Source organism: Zonotrichia albicollis, chromosome 1, assembly GCF_047830755.1.
Source record: "Zonotrichia albicollis isolate bZonAlb1 chromosome 1, bZonAlb1.hap1, whole genome shotgun sequence".
NCBI classification, from domain to species: domain Eukaryota; kingdom Metazoa; phylum Chordata; class Aves; order Passeriformes; family Passerellidae; genus Zonotrichia; species Zonotrichia albicollis.
The window spans coordinates 30,672,694-30,698,138 of record NC_133819.1 but is presented as its reverse complement, the minus strand read 5'-3'; the positions used below and the strand labels follow the sequence as shown (position 1 = coordinate 30,698,138).

General features: G+C 36.2%; 1 protein-coding gene across 12 annotated transcripts in view; it reads right to left on the bottom strand.

Annotated features, from left to right (window-relative positions):
• Positions 1-25,445, bottom strand: part of HDAC9 (histone deacetylase 9) — a 457,669-nt gene that overhangs the window by 83,446 nt on the left and 348,778 nt on the right. For all 12 annotated transcript variants that reach the window (XM_074536959.1, XM_074536953.1, XM_074537003.1 and 9 more), the window contains 4 exons: positions 18,001-18,056; positions 17,672-17,759; positions 13,227-13,346; positions 12,805-12,902 (listed from right to left, as the gene is read on the bottom strand). In XM_074536959.1, coding sequence (XP_074393060.1) covers positions 12,805-12,902; positions 13,227-13,346; positions 17,672-17,759; positions 18,001-18,056 — 362 coding nt within the window. The remainder of the gene's footprint in view (positions 1-12,804; positions 12,903-13,226; positions 13,347-17,671; positions 17,760-18,000; positions 18,057-25,445) is intronic.

Sequence of the window (25,445 nt, the reverse complement as noted above, 5' to 3'; positions counted from 1 at the left end):
CTACCAGTAGCATCCTTTGGAACTGAAGAACAGTTCCAGAATACAGATCCTTGTCACCATGTCCCACATAAATTCTAGTAACTAAAATTTGCATTTTAGTTACTTAGTTTAGTTAGAAAGTAACTTCAGTTAGAAAGACAACTGAGCTAGAGGACTAACTCTCTCCATCTCCCTTTCTCCAACCCTGGGAAGACACTGCCTTTTGCATGAGATCAGAGAACGTGATTCCAGCTTGGTTCTAGCCTTGGTACCACACAGTGCTCCACCCCAAGTCATCCAGTGCCCCACGTGTGGCAAATGTCACCAGTATTGAGCGTGTGCATCTCTCATGCAACATGCAACATGACTGGGAGAGGAACAACTTCTATCTCCCAAACTAACCTCTTAACTCCTTACATCTTACTATTATTCTTAACAACAAGAACAAACACATTTATATCAGTAAAATGCATTGGAGGTACTAAGATGAACCAAAGCCAATCGCATAAAACACTAAAATCGCCAATCACACAGAATGAATAAAAATATGGCTCATGTCTATGTATTCTATAGAGATTTGGGGAACAACAGGCAGAAGCTGTACATGCCAGAAAAATAAGAGCAGTCTTAGCAGTACAGGAATTTAATCACTGTCAAGTTTTGTGTGAGGTGATATAGCAAAATAGAAATGTAATAGAATATTTCAAGGAAGTTAATGAACCAGTCTCATAGCTGTTTATGAGAATACCCTACATTTATGAACTTTATGACACAAAAAATCAGAAAACCTGTACCTGGTATCATATGGAAAATGAAATTCATAAGAGCATTCTGAGAATGACATTGCAATAATAAACAAAATGGCTGAAACTTAGAAATCACTTTAGGTGGTTGGAATGGTAATACATTCTGTATTTCAAAGACGTGCTACAGAAAGAATTTGCAAAATTTAGACATTGCTGTGTTGTGACTTCCAATAGAGAAGGTCAAAGGTTACAAAAGAACTTGCCTGACTGACAGGCAGGAAAATGGTTTTGCCTATAGAGAGTGGCAGTAGTAATGTCCTGAGGATAAAAGTTTGGTAAAGTTGCGTTTCAACTAAATGCAGATTTCCTCAATTAGTATATAATAAAGTTACTATAAAATTTCATGATGTTCAGAGGAAACATACCTGGAACGGAGAAGCCATTGGTTGACAAACAATAATTCAATTTGCATTGTGGACAAACTGCCCTGCAGAAAACCACAAAATAGGAGAAGATACCAAGACTAAAAGCAGAATGTCATGGAATAACTGAAGAAAGATGAAGGAGGCAAATATTGATTCTTCCAAAAGACAGGTTACAGGAGATGTTCTATGTTCAAGTATGGGTGGAGGCCAGGGACTATCAAGCACAGAAGTCAGAGAAAAACGAATTTACAAGAAAAAGTTCATAGGAATAAATAAAAGTGGATGACACACAGGCTAGGAAAAATGAGGGTAAAATATAGTCACTGAGTTTGGGTCTAGGAGGGATTTATTTTAAGAATGGTTTCAGAAAAAGACTGAGATGCTTTATTACAGGAGGTGTAGAATCAGAGGAAAAACAGCAATACGTACACTCAATAGTCTTGGGGATAGAGAGGGAGAAAGGACAGAGGAGGATGGAAAGCTTAGCAGAACTTCTTCTTTATAATGAACCATGATTGTATTCCAAGGGACAAGAGCCTCTTGTGAGCGGAATGAGAGGTTAAATAGACAAATAAGGGAAGAGAAAAGCTTATGTCCCAGGTAGATCAGTAAATGGAAGAGCGTGAGGGCCTGGTAACATGCAAAAGAGTTTTGAGAAAACTCAGATGTTTCTGAGCATCTGAGAAAAACAGAGGAGGAACAACTTTGTGACCAGAGGCATGTGACAGAACTGTGGGAAGAAAAGGGATGTTACAGATGCTATGGAAAACTTGGTGAATGATCAAATTATGACTCCAGGAGAGAAATGTGAAAGGGGGAGGTAGGGTGGAGGAGAGGAAAAGGGAGTATTACAATCTTGGAAAATTATACTGCTTGGTATTATTGGAAATGTATTTCTGATCTTTCTGATCTCTTCCAATCTACTACATTCCAAGTACTTCCAATCCAAAACTGGCTTTGCAAGATGACAGAAGACAGCATAAAAAACTCTGTGTTCATTCAGCAAGTTTTTACATAGAAGCCAATGACTGAACTTAACACAGAGCAAATCAAAACTGACTGAAGAGCACTCATCTATGTCATAGTTTTAGTTTCAGGGGCAGTTAATACTTAGCAGTGGCCCATCTGATGGAACAGAATGACAATGAAATCATTGCATTTTTTATTAGTTTGGAAATAAAAGGATCTTCAAGCTATTACAACTCTGCGTTTATTCTGCTGTGTGTGCAGTTTTTAATAAGAATTACACTGAAAATGATGGGCAATTTTTTGAATTTTTTTTCTTTGTTGAAAAAAGAGGCAAATTATTAGATAATAAATTGTAATTTTCAGATCCAGAGGGAATCAGTTTCCACAGCGAGTTCGTCATACAGAAAGTGAAGCACATGTTAATGAATCATGAGGAATGAAAAATCCCTTTGACACAAATTGAAGCACTTTCTGAGGTTTAATGATATATTCTTAGCAATACATTCTTAATCTGTAAACATCTTGATTGAAGAGTTAGGAAGGTTAGACTGGATAGGGTGATGAGCTCCCACTCTCCTACTAGCCTAGTAATTCAGAACTACAACACTAACTTTTTTTGAGAAATGTACTTTTTTTACTAAAACATAATCTTTTTGTATACTTGCATCTCCTTGATATTTTTCAGAGGGAGACTTTTTTAAGCGTGAGGAAAAAGAAATCAAGCCCCAAACATTCCAAATAATCTGACAGCAAAGGCGTAAATTTCAGATGTGATGAGGTCACGTTCAATCCTTTGATGTGTAGGAATGGGTGACAACAAGCTGTCTTCACTCTTTCACAGTGTCACAGAATTATCAGATTGGAAGAGAACTTCAGGACCAGCTTGTCCAAATGTCATCCCCACACCACCTTTTCTACCCCTAAACCATCTACCCAAGTGCCACATTCAGACACCTCTTGAACACTTCCAGAGACTGTGACTCTGCCACCTTCCTGGGCAAATTATTCCAGTGCCAAACCACTCATTAAGTGATTTTTTCCCCCCTAATCTCTAATCTGAACCTCCCCTGGTGCAATTTAAGGCCAAATCCAATCCCAAAGCATTGGGATTTTTCACTTAAGATTTTCTTACATCCTAGAAGTGGTGTCCTCACCAAAAGGTTAGACACGAACATTATCATAAAAGGGTTTGAAACACAAACAGTTGTTTTCTTGGAAACTTCCAATAGTTTTGGTTTTGTTCCAGTGTAGAAGAAAAGTCACATGCCATAACCACAGTCAGTTGCTGCTTACTGGAAGTGCTGTCTTTAGTCATCTGTGCTTTAGTAATGCACCCCCTGAACACAAGGGACCCAGCACCAGAATCCTGTCAACTTACTGACAGCAAGGAAAATAATCAAATAAGCTGCATCATGCCGTCAGCTCATTTCCTTCTGTATTCTGATAAGCATGTACAGTCCTACATGCATGACACAGGAGAAATGCATCCCAAACATAGCTATCTTCAACCTGGCTTATCCTGTGCTGTAATTTGTTTGCTGTAATTTGTTTGCTTTCATTTTCCTTTTTTTTTTTTAATAAATTAATAATCTTGGTAACTTTATTTTAACAGCTGATATAAATATCACTGAAAGGCTTGTGGTAGGTAAGCATATGAATCAGCTAATAAGATCCTTTAAAAGCTTACTTTGTTTCAAGGCATAACAACTCATGAAACTGCTTGTACATAAAGATTTGACTGCTTAATTAGGTTAAATGTAGTCACAGTGTTTAAGATAAAATCCTGCCACATTTACTCAGTGAAAAGCCTCTGATTTCACAAAGTCTTTTTTCAATGATTTTTGTGAGAAGCTACTATTTTGTGTAAGCAACAGCTCTGTATCTTAGCTATGAATTATGATGTTGTGCACAACTGAGGTCTGCATAAACTAATGACACAAATGATCAATTGCCTTCTAAATCATAACCCTAGTATACGTGATTACAGGACAAAGACCCCACTTCGCCTGAATAAAAATATACACAATGGTAAGTCACTCTACAACCAAGCATTTTTCTTGTACTGCTTGTAAAATTAATGTCTCAGAGCTTGAAGTCTGATGGATTTCCTCACACTGGGTAATGACTTACTATCCAAGAAGCTGCACTGATTTAATGGATTACTGATGGCCCAAGTAGTACTGCTAATACCATATAATGATGAGTCATAGACCTCCCTGAACTTATTCATTAGACATCTATTTTTGAGATATTTATGTTTTCATAGTTTCAAACATCTCTCCACAGGACTAAAGGCTGACTTCAAAAAGTAATGAAATACTTGGAGTTAGGGCTTCAACAATATCCAGTAACCAGAATCCTCAAGATCTTGCAGCACTGAACACAGTGTGCTATTCAGCATGTCACAATTTTATAATCCGGCTCTTGCCAGATTTTCTATTTTTCTTTAGAATTACTGCAGCTTTATTTTCTAAAATTTTTTTCTATGAAAAATGCTTATTTCCTTTGTGCAATTATTGTATAGGTAAACTGTAGCACAGACACACGAAGTTATTGGGATAAAAAATATATCTCCAAGGAATTATTTGTGTAAAAGCATGAGAACATCTATAAGCACAGACATGCCCTGGAGGTACTCACACAAACTAACACTGAGACACAGGTGTGTGAGCACACCAGAACCTCACAACACTTCTTTGCAATCCTGCTTAGATTTGAAAGCAACAAAATAAAAACTCCCATTTATTTGTCTTCTTTAAGTATTAAAAGAAGAATAGTGGAGATCTCATTAGCTAAGCTAGCTAAAAAAAGCATGAATAAGAACTGTGTAGCTGAAAGGCCTCTGTTTCTGCTGTTCTTGAAACAACACTTCTGTCTGATTCTGGATAATGGGCTTTTAATAAAAATATCCACCAAAGGAAAACAATTAAACAATACATAAAGCACCAGGGTGCAATCTAGTGGTTCTGTTACAGTCTGGAGCTGTTCCAGCAGAGAACATGTGGATATTTTTTACAGGCTGCAGTGTAGTTCTCAAAAGTTACTATAAAGCAACAAAATTTAAATTGGAACTGGACATCTATACAATCACTCAGTGTTGCTGTAGGACTTTTAATTCTGATCTGAAATATATCTTCATGTAAAGACCACAGATATTTTGATTTTTACAGTAAAAGCATCTTCTCCACTCTTGTTGCTGTTTAATTTCTTCCAGGATGTTTTTGGTGATATTTCTCAACTTTTCCATCAAAGTATTTGACAATATGGCAAATCTTTATCCATACACCTCTATTCTTTCATCTTTCTGGCTTAACAAAAATTGGAAAATGGTTATATTGGAAAAGATTTCAGATATATACTTTCCAGTACTTAGAAACTACAGACCATGTACAGCTTGGGGTTTTAATCAAATAGTTTTTAACCTGAAGCACATAAACCTGACACATGCCATATTTTATTATCCTTTCTCCTCCACCCCCTACTCTGCCATGTCAATAAAAGAAACTGTGCATCTGTAGAAAAGTAAGCCAACACTAATTAATTTCTGTAATGAACGGTTTCACTTTTGTAGTTCCAGTGAATTAAAGGAGCACCACATACAGTTTTAAAAATCCCAGTACAGTAAAGGTGAAAATTTAGGGTATTCAGTCAGAAGAAGTTAGATTTTCCAAATAAAAGCAAAGAAGTAAGCAGAACAAGAGGTTGCAGGTTATAAACACTGTTGCCAGTTTTAGTTTTATGGTGAACTTTGAAGAATAACAAAATGCTGAAAAGCTGTTTATACCACTGTTTCAAATGCTTTTAACTCTGCTTCTCCATTTCCTAAAGACTCAATGCTCAAAACATTTGTGAAGAAAAAAAAAAGCATGAAAATTTATCATTGTTACAAAACCTTCATCACCACACTCAAAAAAGAATTCTAAAGTCACAAATCATCAGGACTATTGAATGTTTACATATGAAACTTATACTCAAAGCAGATTTAAAAATTATTCCAAGCAGACTTCTACCTTCTTCAAACTTCTTCAAAAGAAATTGCTCAGGCACTCCTAAGTTATCTTTCTATAGCTGATGGTATGTTTTTGAATTCTCCTAAGACATTTTCTATGACAGAAGAGAAAAGAGAGACATTTCTGGTTGAAATGAGCATCTTTTAAAGACACCTGGTAGAAGTGACAAGGTCAGAAATTAAAAATGATTGAAACTGTAAATAATACCTGCAGAATGCTATGGGTGTCTGAAAGCATACCATACACATTCATACAGAAAACATTGTTTAGATTTCCTAGAGCTTCCATGATTGTGTTCTGTTCAGCCACATTTTTCTTCCTAAATGCATTGCCCTTGACAATGTAGAAGGACTGTGGGTAACAAGCATTCTCAATAATGTCCACTTGCATTTGGGTAAATCATTATCTGCCTGTCATACACTACTCAGAGATTCTGCCTTCCTCTATACACAGTAAAATGCTGAATGCACTTCTGCCAACAATTAGACAAGAGAAATAACTATAGTTGTGATAACTTTTTAGCAGTTGTTACAAAGCAATATATTGAGAAATAAATAATTAGTTTCCATTAGTAAAGATAAGGATGGCATTTGGCTAATTCTGAGGCTATTGTGAATAGAGTTCGCTGATAAAACAACAGGTTGAAGTTCTGAAGATGTTACTGGAGTTTACTTCTTCTTTCATTGACTTATGAGGCTGAGTAACTAACTTGTTTTGTTTTTAACTGCTCCCTTGCTTTTGTTTTTTTATCTCTTTGAAGAGATATCAAACATTATCAAACATTTGAATCAGAAACTTAGTCTTATTGTAGTTTTTAGACGTCACCTAGTATAATATAGCCTCAGCAGCAGACTCTGGAAATTACAGTCATAAAAAATTAGTAGCATTAAGTTATGGACATTAATAATCATTGTTTAAAAGAACTTTATACTCAAAATCTATTCTTGGTGGAATTCATTAAACATCACAATACAACACTGTACTATGACTCACTTTCAATAGTTAGATAGAGCTGAGAAAAAATGCTGATTTTTGTCTTCTACATTATTTTGTTATGTTTATCAGAAACCAAGGTTTCTACTCAGAGTTACACAACATTGCAGAGCAGGGATGCCAAAGACAGACATAAAAATATTCAAAATCATATAAATCGATGTTTCGCCCTCATGTGGTGTATTTAGCTCATTTCCAGAAAATAGCCAAGCCTCAGCAATGAGCAATTGAAGTGATTTGGCAAGTGGATACATTTCTAAGTGAAGAGAGATTGAAAAATACCAGAAATACTGTATTTTGAGAGAAGAAAAATAGGAAAGGACATTACACAGATCATACAAAAGTATTTAAAATAATAAATGTGGACAGGGAAGAATGTGAGTTTCATCTACACATGTAATACATAAACAAATGGACATTTAACGAAAGTGGAAGACTAGTAATTTGAGTTAAAACAAAGAATTTTTATTTTTCAGACACACATACTTAAAACCATGAAATTCAATACCAACAGGATAAATGAAACTTCTAAAAGTTATCTCAAATTCCCTAGTCAACAAAAAAGTTTTAAAAGTAAAATTTACAGGAAAATTAAATTCATAAATAAAAATACGTGCCATGTATACCTCTATTAAAAACATAAGGCATGTATAGCAATATAGTGTTCTTCTTAGCATTTATGAGTTAAATTCTAATGTAAATAGCAAAGAAGAACTACAGTCAATATCTATGCTGAAACAGAGTTAACAAGGACAATATATATATGAAAATATCAAAAAGTACTTTTACAGAGTTTTTCATTTGAAATGTCAAAATTAAATGTCATGAGATCTGGTAATGAAAAACTATGGAAAAAACCAAATTGTATACATCAATTCAATATTTCAAATTAAGATAATTGCGCCCTGTATGGCCACAAGATGAAAAGGAATATTTTTGTTAATATTTTTGAGCACAAACTAGAATACAGAGAGTTTTAAACATACTGATTTTCTCCCAAAATAATCACTAAGGACTGCAAGACAGGATGAAGATTTTCTGCACACCTTTGTTTTCTTTCACTTTTACATTTTAACACGTGATTTCAACCATGATTTTAATTTTCAACTTTGTTTAAAATTATATTTTGGGGTAATTACAAATGTATTTTAAATTAAATCATGGATATAGCTCATCCTTAACTCTGCCTTATTGCCACCTATTTCTTTTGAATTTGCTCCCTTTCTTAAATTAAAATCAAACATGTGACTGCTAAAAGATAATATTATCATGAGCTATTGCTAATCATTCCAAGAATCACACACACATACATGTTTCATTTTATTTAAGCTTTTATGGCCAGGTTCATTAATATGCTGTGGCTTTTTTATGCTGCTCTGGAGTAGTGCAAAGCAGCCAGAGCATTCTGGCTGGTTCAGCTAAATTTACAACTCCTTTGTTGAATAAAAGCAGTGCAAAGCAGTTGGAAGGCACAGCCCAGTTTCCTTCTGTCTCTTGCTTCTCTTTCACTCTTGTGAGCACTCTCATTTGTTTCCACCACCTCCTGCATCTTCTGTATTCCACTCTACAGAAACACATCTCTCCTGTCCCCTGCAAACTCCAAGTACACACAGAGACATATGTGCATGTACAACACAGACCTGAGCCTCTTTCTGCTGCCTGCTGTACTGAGCACATCTGGTGCAATGTGGAGCTTATGAAAATAATTATTTCAACATTACTCGTCAACCATTGCTCTCATTTTTTTCTAGAACTGTTGGCAGAAGAGAGTGGATTACATCCTCATAAACTCAAGTGTAAAATCATCCTCCTAGAAAACCATAAAAAAAAGAAAGCCACCATATCCTTTGGCTTTCAAAGAGATTAAAGCAAATTTAACCTGAATAGGTGGAACTAAATGATGAAACAAATTCTCTGGAGGGATACTTCAGAGCTTAAAAATAATGGAAAAGAGCTGTGCATTTTTGTTATCTTAGGAGAAAAGAAGAGATGCCTGTCCTTTAGAAAACTGTCATTATTTCAAGGAATTTTTTGTAGCTGGGCCAGTTCCTTAACTATGGTAAACATCAAACAACACTCTTCTGGCAAAATTAAATGGCATAGTGATTTGATTACTGAAATTATTTTCCATTCTACAGAAAGTTCTCTATCCTACATTTTCTACTACCTCCATGCAAACTTATTTTCTTAGTAGCAATAAGAAAGAAATGAAAACATCTTTTAAAAATGAATGAGCAGTCTTCATCTTCAAATTGGCTACAGCCACTTCAATTTGATTTTGCAGTAGAAAGAGTTAGTTCAAAAATATAATAAACTTTTCATGTAGCGCTGAAATCAAAATGGCAGACACAAACCAGCACCCTAATTTTTCCTGTTTCCCATTACAGTCCCAGGGCAGCCACTCACTCAGCATGCCTTTGAAGTGATTACTCTGTGCTCAAATTTTTCTGTATTTTCACATGTGAAAATTGTTTTTTCCTGAAGAAATGAAAATATTTTGTCAAACAGTTTGGATGAAGACTGAGGTGGAATATTATTCAGTCCTAAAAAGATTTACATAAAACAGAGTTATTTATGCAATGGGAAATAACTAGTATTCTGCTGCCTGCAAGTATATAGGTATGCGTGTAAATGCTTCTAAAAATATATTCTGACCTAAAAATCAAGCACATTGTCATATACAATACCTGGTTATGAGCTGAACTCTAGAGACAGAAAAAAAAAAAGCCTTGGTCTCTTTTTCTGTGAACATTATCATTTAGAAGAATCTCTGCTGTGAAATTTGACAGTCAATCAAGTAATAAATAACAAGCTACCTAGTGTCAATGCTGGTGACACTCCAAATATGTGCTTGGCACATTTCTAGGATGAAATTAAGGCTCCGCTGGTGATAAAGTGAAAGCTCTGTGCACGAGCTGGAGAGTTTTAGATTATTTAAATGCAAATTTCTCAGTTCCTAAGAACTCAAAGGATTAGGCTCTGTAACCAGCACGAAGCCTCGGCTTCTGTCCAAACAGGCTCCACCCATCTGCAAATTTACACCTTGGTTAACTGGAGAGGACCTTCACCAGTATCCACTCCTGCCTTCACTGGTGAATGAATACGGCCCAACCTCTCTGTCTACTGGTAGGTATATAGAGAAAATATCTCAATTTTCCCCTTATTTTTCTCTTAAGATTGAAGATGTCGAAAATTTGCTCCACAACTGAGTTTGGACCTTCTCTGTAGGTCTGTCTATAAAGCATATAACCTAATATAAAAAAACCAAATAATGTTTTCCTTTCTCTGAAATTCACTTATTTCCTTAAAAACTGACTTGTTGTAGACAGAAACTACAGAACAACAGCTGATTTGTTGGGAGAGCATGGAAACTCTTCCATTGATTTTCTGTACTTTTCTGGACTTTTGCCAGTCTCACAGTTCTGCTCTGTACAAACTGAAAACTTAGGCTACATCATGTGTGATGTTTTGGATAATAGCAAGGATAGATTCTGGCCCATGGATAAAGTGTCTCTTTACTAGGAGCTGTAAATTTACCTACCACTCAGACCAGATCTACAGAAACAGCTACCTGGTCTGTCCTAAGTAATTCACAAATTTTTGTATCCACCCTTCTAAGTGGCATACGGTTTACTTCAATGATCCCCATTCAAAACTGTCATACCAGTCATACTAAATCCATGTCAGCAAGACCTACAGAGGGCAAAAAGCCTGTGATCAGGTCAAAAGGGGCTGAGAGTGTAGGGAAACATTTCCTGTTGTTGCTTGGAGAAAAACATTCACATTCATTACAACATTAATCACAAAGTTAAATGGATGCATTTAAAATAGCAACATTAAATTTTTCACCATCACCAATTTTTTCTAAAAGGAGATTCTAAACTTAAATTTTAATTTATTTGCCTTAAAAAACATATAGTTAAGTTTATGTCTGCATATGATTAGTCAGAGTGTAGTAAGTTACACAAATTTTATTTTCCTAGTGTTGCTTTGCTTAGGAACAGAGACTGAAAATCCCTCTAAGTGAAGCAGAGTAATAGGCATAGCAGCAATATTAGCTGCTCCAAACAATTTACTAGTGTGCCTTAAAATAGAACTGTGAAGTACATATTTGTAAATGCACTCTTAAGCCCAGGTATTTTTCATCATGGTAGCAGAGGTACCAATTATGGTTACAGTCTCAGTATGTGAGTCTTCTGTTGAATAAACTGGGACAACCATTCTCTGGATCATTAGATGGCCACATTACCTACATCATTAGTGGGACGATTTGGATCCAAACCAGGAATGCTGGAGTGGAAATACCAGATATATTAGTATCAGACACTAATACCAGTGAATTGAACCATTCCGTTCTGTTCCGTTCTGTTCCGTTATGTAAAAATCACATGGAAGTATAGGAAGTATCTTGGAAAGAGGTTGATGCACTACTGAGTGTAGAAAATTTGGAGTCAGACACCATTTGTTTAGACTCTTTTTAGATACAGACAAATACAAATAAAATTAAAACTTTTTCCACAATAATAGTGGGATGAATGTGTAAGGCTATTTCTCTCCCTAGCACTTAGACTCTGATTTCAGGTGTGTTGTTTATTAGAAACTCTGCATATTATTTCATCGGCTGCATGGAAGTTCTTTGGGAAGAAAACAAAAAAAAAACCCACAAAAATTTCAACAAACAAAACAAGAGTTTAGTGGGTTTTTGTGGTGTATTTTCAATAGAGTATAGTCAAGAACTGTATTTGGTAATTGCGCTACTTCAAACTAAATGTCTTGAAAGACATTAGAGATACACATTGGTTTTCTCATTGCCTTTCTTTCATATCATTCTTTTTTAAAATGAAACTCTATTTCAGAGGTGTAGCATTTGCCCAGATTTGAAAGATAAACCCCACACCTTCCCTAAACGTCACTAAACTCTTCCATTGGATTGTTTAACAGTGAAAGGAAATGGTGTATCTAAGACAGGACACTGAAACTCTAAAAGATAGTGTTTGGTACTATTCTTATCTCCTCTGGTCCCATGAAAATAAGACTTAATAGATAATGAGGCATCACCTATGAAGGAATAAAATTTCATTTATGAATGAGCTATTGAGAATATTCATTATGAGTGAGCAAAGAGATATACAGAATGCAACATTGCCTATCATTCTCATTGCAGTATGCCAAAGTTGTTTACTTTTAATTCAATAACACTTTACTGCAATCTGTAGAAAAAAAACCTAATAGTCAAAATTGTGAGCATCATAATGAGTCTTTTAAATGAATGAAGAACACTGGATTTGCACCATACTTTATACTTCTTTCCGTCTGCTCTACTGGCATCTAACTGCAATCAATGTGAATGTGAGCAGCAATTTTCTTCTGCCTGGCATAATAAATACTCACATTTAAATTTTCTAGTTATGGAAGTAAGCAAGCTCAAAGCAATTTTACTGGCATAGCATAATAATGAAAACACAAATGACCAATTAAATAAAAATTTTTTGTTGATTCTGCATGGATGATCACAACTATTAAATGACCCATTTTTAAATTTACTAAACTCTCATATACTGGAATTCCAGGATTAATTTATTTTCACCATGGATTATTCTCCTGACTTTCAATATTACATTAGCTCTTATTAATGTGCTTTTGTTCTACAAACAGTTTTCAAGACTTTTAAATGGTACCAACCTGAATGCTGTGAGATACTCAACATCACCCATAGGAGGATCCAAGCCACCTGTCCAAGCAATATTTATGTTATACCCCTCGCCAGGGCCACTTCCAACCTGAAAAAAAGAAATAAAATGCCAAAAAGGGAGAAAAAGCAGAAGAAGGAGGAGGAAAAGAGAGAGGGAAAGGGGAGAAGAAAAAAAGTTCTCAAATGTGCATTAGAAACAAACATCAAACAACATGTCAGATCAGGCTTGTTTGACAAGGACTGCTCTGGGTTATGCACTTGTTCTCCACTGGTCCCCTGCTCCCAGTAGACAATTTGGTAATCTGGTGTAATTTAAAGAACCAGAGAAGGACAAGAAAATTAGGGGTAATCATGCAACGCAATTACCTGAAAGATACAAATAAAAATGGGGCTCTAAAGAAATAAACCTAACCTCATTTGGGGCTCCACTGCCGGGGAAGAAGTTGCCTTCATCATAGCGATGGAGGGAAACATACAGGATGCTGGGGTCAGCATAAAAAGCCTGCTGTGTACCGTTGCCATGGTGAACATCCTAAAGGAGAAAGAAAACAGATGACAAATGTAATAATGTCCAACTCAGTGTAGAGAGCTCAGTTCTGCTTTCTTTTACACCCCCCTCCTCTCTCTCTCTCTCAGTTTCTCTCCCTCTCCCTTGCCCTCCTTTTGTCTTTCCCTTTCCCCCTCCCTTCACCACCCCATACTTCCTGAACTTTCAGGCAAATTACTCTTTAATGCACTCATTTTTTAAACTGGCTTCTAAAAATCAGGAAACCATAGCGAGCATGCCCTGGAGACTCCAGATGAGCAGTCATTGAGAAATCCCAGTCCTTTTGTACAATTAGATATTTATACACCGGCTCTTTGTACTCCTTGCCTCAGTGATGGAATCTAGCATCCTGTTTTATGGAGGAATTTTATGACTTATTAACTGCCAACAGTTCATAACCCCTCAGGCTTAATTAACTAGCCTCATTGGCCTCTGAAGAAAGACTAATGTTTAAACTACAAACTAGTATTTTGCAGAAGGATCTATGGTTTACAGAGCTTTTTCACAATTCTTGACAGAACACTAAACATAAGAGTATTCATTGATTTGCCAAGTTCCACCATTGAGGTCAAAGGCTCTGCAACCAGCTGAGTAAATTGGCTTTCTTGAAACATTCAGTTCTGTTCAGTCCCTCAGCAGTTAGATCCACATCAAAAGAGATGCCAGATGCGGAAAGGACTTCATACTTCATTTTTGCAAAATCATGACGGCAACAGTTGAAGACACAGGAATATGATCTCATTAGCTATTAAATCATCTGGCAGATAGGATGGTGCCTTCCACAATCAAGGAGTGACCTTGGTCAGCCTCCATATTTCAAACATTATATAATGACAGTGAATAAAATTCTGTCTTTAAATAAAAGGCTGACAAAGAAATGCTGACAGTATATCTATAAAACAAAGGCTGATGATGCAGACATTTCCTTTTTTTGGTTTGTTTTCACAGTTCACTACTATTCCATGTGGTTAGACACACAATTTTACAAGTGAAAATGGAAAATCCACTTGCCTTTCAGTAAAAATTAAAATGTTTCTTCACTGGTATTTCTAAGAAGCTGAAAACTTTTAGATATTTTTTCTTTTCCTCCTTTAAGCCATCCTTTTGAAATTTCTAATTCAGAGGATTAAAGGGGACAGAAAAACTATGCTGAATGGCAACACTGTCATTGTCACCCAGTCTGTATTTTTTTTCACAAATGTTATGAGGTTTAAATCCAATTTAGTGTCTGCAAAACAGAAGTCACATTCTCCTCACTATGCCTACTCCAGGAGCACTCAAGTTGTACCTCAAGGTGGGCACTGCCAGTAGCACAGCAAGCACTGAACATTGCTTGTCCTCCCTGCCAGCTGAAGCAGCCCATGAGTTTCATCCGCATTGTTCAGAACTCTCTACATTGATTGAGTCCTACTTGTACTGCATTGTGCTTGACTTGGACCTCCTCTGTGACCTCTGCAGGGTAATATTATAAGACTTTTCTTTCTTTTCTATGTTGAAAGTACTTGAAACAACATGAGGATGGAGTTACAGCCCAACTGTGACTTAATGCCAAGGTTAAATGTATCACATGAGACGTGCAAAGGAGAACACACTGGTCTGAGGCTGTTGAAGATTTCAAGGCAGCCAGTCTAGTGTTAGATGGTTCTTACTGGCAAATGAAGTAAAATCTGGCAGGCAAACTAATCCTGGAATCCCATTCAGTCTTCAGCTGTGACAGAGCTAATTGGTTTACTCCAAAACAGACTCAACTCCTACGAGCATAAATGCAAGTATGGATGATCCTGGAAAGAGGATTTCAACAATCTGACAAGCTATGCTGGACACATAGATAGATCTGAAGGGACACAGTAGGACTTTACTTTGTTATTTTAATTAGTCTTTCTTTTCCATATATATTTGGGGCTTTAGATATATTCTTTCTGCAACAGTTTCCAACAGAGAAGGAAAAATGTTAAAGGGGCATCGAGATGTTTCTTTTCCTTATTACTTTTTTTTTATTACTCAAATCTCAAGCTAGCTTTCTTGTTTAAACTTTGATTCCACTAAGAGCTCTTTTTTGAAGAGCAGTTAGCATTTCTGATTAGACAAAGGAATGTGTTTCAGACTGCGGATGTCAGCATGAGGGAAATGAGTTCATATTCTGCCCTTAGTGGATCAAATGTATTCAGGGTATATAAGACAGTTCAAAACCAGAGATTTATGCAAATGGCGGAATGAGGGACAATATACTGTCAGATATGTCTTTTATTTTACTGTATAAATAGATTAAATAGATGAAGGGAAGATTGACAATTAAAAAGTTAAGAATTTATATATGAAGACATGTAGCAGCTATGAAGACTACACTTAATTTGTAACTAGAGCACACTTTAGTGTGTAGGATTGGATATTACTTTTTAATATTTATATTGTAGTAACATGTACAGCTGCCAACTTGCATGAGGTCCTGCTGTGCTAGCCACTATCAAAATATAATCTTAAAGGTTAATTTCAAGTCTAACATCTGTAATTCCATTCTTTCCTTCAGATACCCAAACTCGGTTGGTGGGAATAAAGATGTCACTATTAACTTGTTCATTCATCCAGTTTGGCCTGTGATTTATCCATAGTTTGCATGCATAAGAACTTTTCCATATGAATTTTTGTACATCATTGCTCTGACCATGGAGCAGACTAGGGACTGGACTGCAACTGCTCCAGGAATGAAGTCATCTGTGTCAGCCATATATTTCTTCCCTTTCACTCGCTGAGTTTTTCTGGTCAATGGGACAGTTGCAGAAAGGCTGAAAATTCCCTATCTGCTTTCCTGGGTAAAGATAGACAGCTTCACAGGTAATCATTTGCACAGGTAATCATTTGCACATTTAACCTTGCCGTGAAAAACTGAAGCTGAATTTCTAAGTGCTTATTGGCTAAGCATATCAAAGGGAAGTGTTTTGGGTTTTTTCCCAATGAGGCACATATAACATTTACAGCCAAAAAGACTTAAAAACATTCACAAACTTTGAGTAGGCTTTTCCCATTAAAAATGAGAATAAACAGAGAGTTCACTTTTGACCAGAATTTACATCAATGAACTGAAAGATTCAAGTCAGCAAACAGACATAACATACAGTAGAAGTGAATTTTTCAGAAATAATAGTTTCTGGCAGTTTATAATTATGTTTCTAAATGACAGCAGAACAATCTGAGAAATATTTCAAAAACATTCTAAGAATATTTAATCTACACATATACTTAGTCTGCCACTCATTTTTCACTTACCATTCCTTCTCCCACACTCCCCTTTTCTCTGCTTCTCTTCAACAGTCAGTACGCATATTTAACTGAACAAAAGTGCTAGATGGTAAGGCCATGACTCCACAATAAGATTTAATTATGAGTGCAGATATGAACAAGATTTAGACTATTAAGCTCTGCACTTCAAAAACCCTTTAACATATTTTGTCTTTAAATCTTTTATCACCTGCAAAAATTAATTAAGTGCAGATGTAACAGGTTAGGTTTTGATGCCAGGGTTCATTTCCTGTCTATGCTTTGTCAGACACCCTATTACACCTCGTCGTGAACTGTAGGAAAACAAAAATGGTGCTCATAAATCAGCATTCAACTTTCCTTGGGCTGTGCATTGGGCAGATCCTTTGAGTGCAAGGCAGAGCTCCAATTCATTATTCATGAAAATAATATAGCCAACATGCCAAATGTCATCTGTATTTAAATAATCCATTTGTTAAATTTATTAAGTATTGTGTAAAATGCCTTCTATTAAAATACAAGACTAATCCAATGAAGTGTCTTTTTAATCACATAGGTTTTCTTCAGGGAACCACTAAAACCTGGAATACATGACTAGAAAACTTCTTGGGGGGAACAACCTGTCAATTTGTTTAATAATATCAAAATTATACAACAAGTCAAATCATTGCAAACTGGGGAAAGTTTGTTACCAGTGCAACAACATTCTTTAAAGAATGTCTGACTACTTAAAGTTTCTATTCTGTAGGGAAAAGTAAACTTGGGTTCGGTAGGGTTATTTTAACAGTGGAAGTATCAATTCATTTAAGGACCATAAAAGTTGCCCTGATCTGTGCCTTCTTCTCATTAAATTGCAGTTAACACCATTAAAGTGAAACATAGATGTTTATAGCTTCAGTACTGCCATCCTGGCTTTAATGAGTTCCCAAAATCAGAGGAAATGCACACCTTTATTACTTGTAGGTATTAAAAGCAGGAAAGTCAGACTTATAAATACAAATCATTATCTTCCATCTAGATGCACTTCAAGTGTAATGCTTGCCAAGAATACATACCAGATCTACAATCAATATCTTGCCTATATTTAGCTTGTCTCTCAAGTATTTGGCAGTAATTGCAATCGAATTAAAAAAGCAGAACCCCCTGTGGAATAGAGAAGAACAGAAATAAGAAAGCAAATCAGCAGGAAAACAGCTATAAATAATGTTCAGAGCATTTTAAAAAATGCTATATGATCTCTGAGGCCATAAATCTGCTTCTGGGAGTACCTAGAAAGCCTTTTCAGTCATCTGCTAGCAATTACAGTTCTTCAGAGACATGCACAATGCAGGTGATTGCCAGTAACCTTAGTGCTCCAAGATGGGCAATATTCCCTGGTACTTACATGGCTGTTGATTCTTCAGCATGATGGCCTGGGGGCCTTACAACAGCAAAGCCATTCTGTAAGAACAAGATAGGTTTTCAATTATCAGCTTAAAAAAATACTTGACTCAGAGCAAAACAGAGCAGCAGGCAGAGAGGATTGAAATCTATTAGAGCTTCTTGAGCACTTTTTCTATCCAATCACCCTTTCATAGTACTGCCAGAAATAATACTGTTGAGAACAGTAGCAAATAAGCTATTTAAATATACACGTGTGCATACATACACACACACAACATGATCTAAAAAGGAGGAAAAAGGCAGGATGAGAAAGCCCTGTTACGAATTCTGCTGTTTAGAATTTGTATTTAAAACGAAGATCATCTAAGATCATGTAATCCTCATTTGCTCTATCTTGAGATCCTTCAAAATAGAAGTAGCTTGAGGTATATATTTTACATGATTAGCCATTGTTAACCTTATCTCTGTATAGACTAAATGATAAATTCAGACCCCTCCACACACACATAATTTCCATCAGTATAAAAAAGATGACAATGAACACCCCATATTTCTGCAAACCGTAAATTACACTTGGGAACCTGCCATGCTCGCAAGTTAATAGATTCCCTGAAGTCAATTTCTAACACACTTTCTGGAACTGTATGTACATTTCATAAAGTACAGCACTGGGATCAGTGATGACCAAGGAATTTTTTGCCTCTGGAGTCACCGAAGATAAAAGAAAAATGGAATTTCCATCCTTCCAGTGTGGGTATGGTAAAGGGAAAATGTAGAAGTGCTGGCAAGGTAGCTCTATTCAGAAAGTCAGATTATATGTTCAAGAAGCAGTGTCTCATATCATATCAAATTTCTCTTACAACTGTTAGATTCAGGAGAAACACCACTGCTTCATAGTATTTCCTCTTTATTTCAATTACCCAAGGTAGTCCTTCTATTCAGTTATATATATGCCATCAAGTAAGACAATTACCATATACATAAAAATAAGAAATTATAATCTGTGCGTGAGATACCTGCCCATGAGATATCTTGTATTTTCACACAGCTTCACACAAACACTAGATGTGTATGTATGCCTGCATGACCAATCAAGCATTGTATTCTCAGAGAGGAGGGGACAGGAAAAAAGATTGTAATACTTCTGTATTTTATTCATCAGTATTGAAGTATTCCAGTTTGATATACTAAAATTGATAAATGTAAATGTTTCTTCTCTTTCCTGAGAGAAAAATAACCATCATTAAACTTTCACTCACACTGATGTAAATACAGAGGGACATGGCAGTTAATAGTTACATTGGTTCCTGTGAATCTGTTTATTTACAATCATATGAACGCATGGTTTGTGTGTACCTGTGGAATTGCTTCACTGGCATTTATTTATAAACAAATACTACCGTCTTGTCTTATTTAATTTGCTGCTAGATGTAATCTGAGCAGACATCTGCCAAGTTTTGTGGAGCATGGCCAAAGTTCTATCAGAGTTCAGTAAACTTAAAGTGCAATACCAAGGGAGTGCATGGCTAACAGTGGTTCTTCTGGGCACCATTTAAAGGATCTGAGGGATTTGATATCATTACTTATTTTACATTAAATGTCCAAATTAAAAATACAAATCCAAGTAAATAAAACACAACAACCCAATAATTAAAAAGCACGAAAACTATACATGTCAGTATTCATGCAGGCATTCCTGGAGATGGAATATAAATTTCCTATAGATCAAGCACACCAAAAAAAAAAAAAAAAAGGCATTATGGACTGCACTAAGCCAGCTTTCAACTCTCAGCTAAAACTGTATTCTCTATCTTTATGAGGATTTTTTAACATTTTCTTCTCACACAAAACATGACTTAAAGAAGAATTTGGCAAAGAACTCTTTTGTAGCCTTTATGAAAAAACAAAGTATGCTGATGAATGTCGGGATAATGAGCTGAAAAAAGACTCGGCAAAGAGGGTATTAGTAGAGAAAGAGCATGATGCTACCTGCATTTTCTTCTCTCAATATTTTTAGGAATTTGGAAAAAGTCCATGAAAGGCTTACAGCTGCCCCTGCTCAGCTAACAGCTCATCATCTAACTTTATCAGTATTCCCAAAAGATCAATATAATTAAGATGATTATCTCTAGGAGGATTTCATGGGGCAATATAGAGACAGAAAATATCAGCACTGCTGTTTTTGACAATATGACAGTTACAGTGTAGGCTTCTCTTCTGTTCCCTTTGACAAGGCTCTTTGGAAGCCCTGTTTTATTACATCTAGGTAATTTCTGGAATCAGAGCTTAACTATCACAGTTCTCCACCAGCACAGAGGATATTCACAACAGGGTCATGACCACTTTTTATGAGTTTTTACATCACAAAAAGTTCAGTATTCACATGGGAAATTATCATATTTTAAGAAATACTGAATATTTTAAGAAATACTGTGCATATGTTACGCTGATGATAAAATACATAGTTGAATTATACCAAACACTGAAAACTAGTTACCACACAAAATTATGGGCAACTTTTGTTCAATTGATAAAACAATTTCTCCTACTTTCAAACTTTGCATGAACACAGCATACATTAGTACAATGTAACATGATTTTTTTTATTATTTAGGCAATTTTAAATACCAGACAGTGAGCTCAGTAGACAGCAGAACAGTAGACTGAAAAGCAAAAATTTGCTTTAAAGATAGAAAGACTAACACAGAGCAATATGTTGAAAATGAAGCCAACACACATAAATTCAAAGCATTTTTGTACAGAGCCTTATTTATATTAGGATACAGACACCTTTATAAGTAGACAGAACATTAAACTGACTGACAGACATGAACATTAGAAAAACGATTCATGTCTGCGCCATTATGTGGTTACCTTTATTTAAATTTGAGGATTAAGAATAAAGCCTGAATAGAGATATTCTAAAATCTGTGCATATTTGAACAACAAAGGAAGAGAAGTCTGCCCAGACTCAGTTTATACAGAAGATCAGCTGCAGATAAACCTACTGACTTGGACCTTTAATGAAAACTAAGAAAAATGTTAGCCTTTTTTCCACAGTCAGCTAAGTATACTCCTCTTTCATGACTTGGATGCTTTATTTCCAAAGAACAGAGGTGTACATCCTACTATGGCCTTCTTGTCTTTGGTGGTCAAGTTAATCCCTTTCTGTAGCATTCTGGGTTACAGTGTTGGTCTACAACAATCTTCAGTATCTACTGTGCCTCTCCATGAACCTTTCCAAGACAAGAACTCAAGACAATACCATAACATGAGTGGACAATCCAGGGCTTAGAACTGACCATCTATTGCAGAGTTCCACTGGTGTTTCTATTACATTACCTCCATACAGGAGGTAAAACTAGATGCAGACAATTTTTCTCTAGGGCAATATATGGTCACTGTGGCAAGGTGTGAATGATTCTTCCATTCACAAGACAGTCTTGAGAAGCTTGGTCTGCCTAGATTCCAAGTGAACCAAGAGTTTCTTGGACAGTCAGGTACTCCAGGTATGGTGAGAAGCCTCACTGAAAAGCAGTGCATAGTAGTTTCAGCCTAGTACTATCCTAGGAAAATGATCTGGCTTTTTGCAGACTTTGAGAAAAGCCAGTGCCATGCAAAAAGTAGCCATAAACCACAACAGGTACCCCAAGAGCACTTATTGAAGTAGTAAAAGACTCAGGTTCAACTTCTTGAACATGCGGATGACTTTGTAATTTTTTTTCCCACACCATTTTGTGTACTTAGATTATGTGGTCCATAAAATAGATTTTGACATACATCTTTTCAGTCTAAGTTTTCTAACAATAGGACTGGAGTTATGCTCTTCCTCAGCTTTTATTCAAACACAAAAAATTGTTAATTAATATTAGAAATTGAAGGTTGTCTTGTATTTTAAACTGTAAACCCCTGTATGAATGAGCAATGACATCTATGTCATCTCTTCAAGGGGCAAGAGGCACTGAATGAGCACAGGCTTCATATGAAGAAACTCTTTTATTGTATAGGTGACCAAACAATACAACAGCTTGCCCAGAAAAGTTGCAGAGTCTCCATTTCTGGAGATATACAAAAGCCATCTGGACATACACCTAGGCAAGTAGCTCTAGGCAGCTTATTTGAGCAAGGGAGGTGGATAGAATGACCTCCTGAGGTCACTTCCAACCTCACCTGTTCTGTCTATTTTAGATGGACACCGGGTAACTAACTGAGGGTCTGAATTCCACACTTGAAGCTCAACTTGCTCCTAAGGTTAGGTGCTGGAAGTTTTTAATTTCTATTTGTCTAAATCCCTTAACCTATCTCACAGTTAGCTCTTAAAACTATCAGTGCTTAAACAAGGCGGTCTTGGACATGCACTTGTTTTTAATGGAAAGGTTCTGTTTTTGCTTCAATGTGCACATTTCAGAATGAGAATTATACAGAAAATGTATAATACATCATTATACAGAAATGTATCAGTTTGTCCTGTCAGAATTTATATTCCCTGAATCATATATATACTCGTATCTTTATAAAGTCATATAAAAGCTAAATTTCTTTATATTTAAAAGGTGGTCCATACAGTGTAGCTAACAGGTCTAATCCCTAAAGTGGTCTTAGTGCCATCCTTAACTCTGCCATCTCTGGTGTAGCCAAGATCAACAATAACAAACATCAGGGCTGCTTTAAGTCTTGGCTGCCTTCAAGAATCCACTTGCAACTGCTACCAGGAAGAAGATAGCCACATTCCTATCAGTGCCACATGCTGTAACACAATCCCAAGCTATGCCATCCATCAGAGAGGGTAAGCATGAGTATGAGTGGTGTCAGGCTGAGGAAATCCTTCGGCACCTGTTTGGGACAATTTTACGAGCTACTCATACAGCCAGGGCAGGAGTCAGCACTTGGCCCCAGGGGTCTATGAATGCAGTGAACAAGAACTTGTGATTAAACAGAATAGCATGTAGATTTGCCAAAACAACAGTAATGGACATGAGGGAATATTATTTTGTCTTGCAGAGGAAGCTAGTAGAGGGCAAGCACACAAAAATGGACATTAAACACTTAACTTTGATGGAAACAAAGAGTTCCCTGTCTGCTTTCCTGAAGGCCTAAGTGGATAGTATCAGAAAACACACATGAAAAGCTGGTGCTTGCAGACTAGTTCAGATACAAGCATGATGGCCTGTTTAGCCACAACTAGTGTAAACTATATTGGGAAAGAAAGCAGAGAAAAGTGTCCTAGTACAGAGTGGTCACAGAGGTAAGCCATGTACCACATACATAATTAAAGTTGTCTGATTATATGAAATAATAACAGTCACTCAGCTATAAATATAACCATAATTGCTAGCATAGAGTATCTAAGAGATAGTTTAATACAAAATTTTGCAATTTTTCTAACTTTGTAAAAGCAAAGAATACAAACTACTATCTAAAAGGTTTCATTGGTAAATTTTATTGAAATGCCTCTTTTTGTGGCTGTCTCACATCACCTGGAATTTTTTTTCATGCAAAGGGAGATTTTTGTAGGGCATAGGGTGAAAAGGTAGAAGCAAGGATAGGGAAGAGACTGCAGGAGAAATACTATCCAGGAGGCACCTGGGCACAGTGCACATTTCAGGAAAGGAGGTTTTTGTAAGCAGCCAATGGAGCTGTGTGGGGTTTTGTGTTGTTCAGGAAGCCATGTAAATTCGCTGGCCTAAAGCTTCACTAGAGGAAGGACACTATGGGACTAGGGAGACATTTCTTCTGTGTTCTTTTTGTTTATTTTTTCTTTAGAATGCCAATTTATTTTATTTTTTTGTTGCAAGAAAACCTAGCAATTCCGCTGTGAAATATGGCCAAAAGATTTTTATTTAGAATACTTTTAAAACTAGAAGGAACTTGGGGGGAAGAGGAGGTTGATTAGGCTAATTCTGTTTATTCACTACATCAGTACTACTTACCACATGATGATTCCTCCATAGCCCTGAGTGACAAAGGCCTTGAGACCAGTAAAAACCAAGCTCATTTGGAATGAGAGCTTCAAGTTCAATTTAAGTCATCTATGGATGACTACAAAGACACCAGAATAGCAACGACCAAATTCAGGAGGTTTACTTTGGTATTGATTCAACCTGACATATCAGAAAGAACAATCCCAGGAATGTATCAGATTCTGGTTCAGGGGAAACTCATTTCAATTGCTTTCATTCTGTTAAATGACCCTTAGCTACCAACAGGGCAACTTTACATGTTTGTTTGTGTCTGTGTGCGTGTGCACACCCACATATGATGGGGTACAAAAATGGCTTTTGCTTCACTTGATTCAGCTGAAGTGGATATTCAAGACAGTTTCAGATGATGCTTTTAACTTATGTGCCTTTCTTTTTAAGTGTTCTTTTAAAAAATTGCTTCCTGATTCACTCAATTTTTTGAAGCAAATCCTACCAGCTCTTGACAGCATTTTGTGCAGGTCTCTTCTGTTTCAAGTTTTCAAAATTAAAAAAAAATATACAGCACTTCATGTTTCTATCACAGAGAACAGTGCTACCACCACCAAGATTTACATATTTAAAGGATATGCAAAGTTAACTAGACAGTAATACTTATTATAGGTTCCATATTTAAAATACTTAATCCTACCTTATAATAGTACTGAAGGGTTCATCTGAGGCTGAAGAAAAATGTTTCATCACTGTTCCTTTGTATTTTCAACAGTTACATGTTCTACTCTGGCTGTGAGTTTTACCTATGATGATTAAAAGTCATCTCCCATTGGGAGAATGACTCCCATTTCCCCTTTGGTAACCCCTCCCAAAAAGAGGTTTTTATTAGGTATACTCTTTTTAAATTTTATTTTTCACCTGTATAATTTTTATTCCTGCCAGTCAATTTAAAGATATTGAAGACAAACAGACAGAGAAATGTACAATTTGTTATCAAAAAATAAATTAAAACACATTTAGTCTTCACAAAGTGACACAAAGTAAAACAACTATCACAAGAACAACTAACATTTTGGAGGACATTATTCAATGAAGTATCATTACTGCAAAATTATCATACTAACCTAACTGAACTCCAGCTTTTTAAATGTAGTATTAACCATGTCATAAACACCAAATATATGGCAACAAAACAGGTGGCAGCATCAACATAAATAATTTGGTTAGCAAAATGAAAATAACAGCAACCTAAACTCTTTCAGGAAAAACAAAAACAACAATTTCACAAGCTGAGTCCTAAAGATAAGATCCTTTCCAAGTTCTAACAGTTACAAATGAAATCTGAAACTCAAAAGACCACAGATGCAGAAACTCTCCTTTTTGTTTCTCCAAGACTTTTCTAATGTGTGGTTTGCAGAAGCTCTGTACTTGCCCAGCTGGGCAGCAGGAGGGACGTGCCTGCAGTGCAGGACAGATGCAGAGGCAAGGGAAGAGTCTCCTGGTGCACAGCTGCTGGTGAGGGAACCAGCACAGC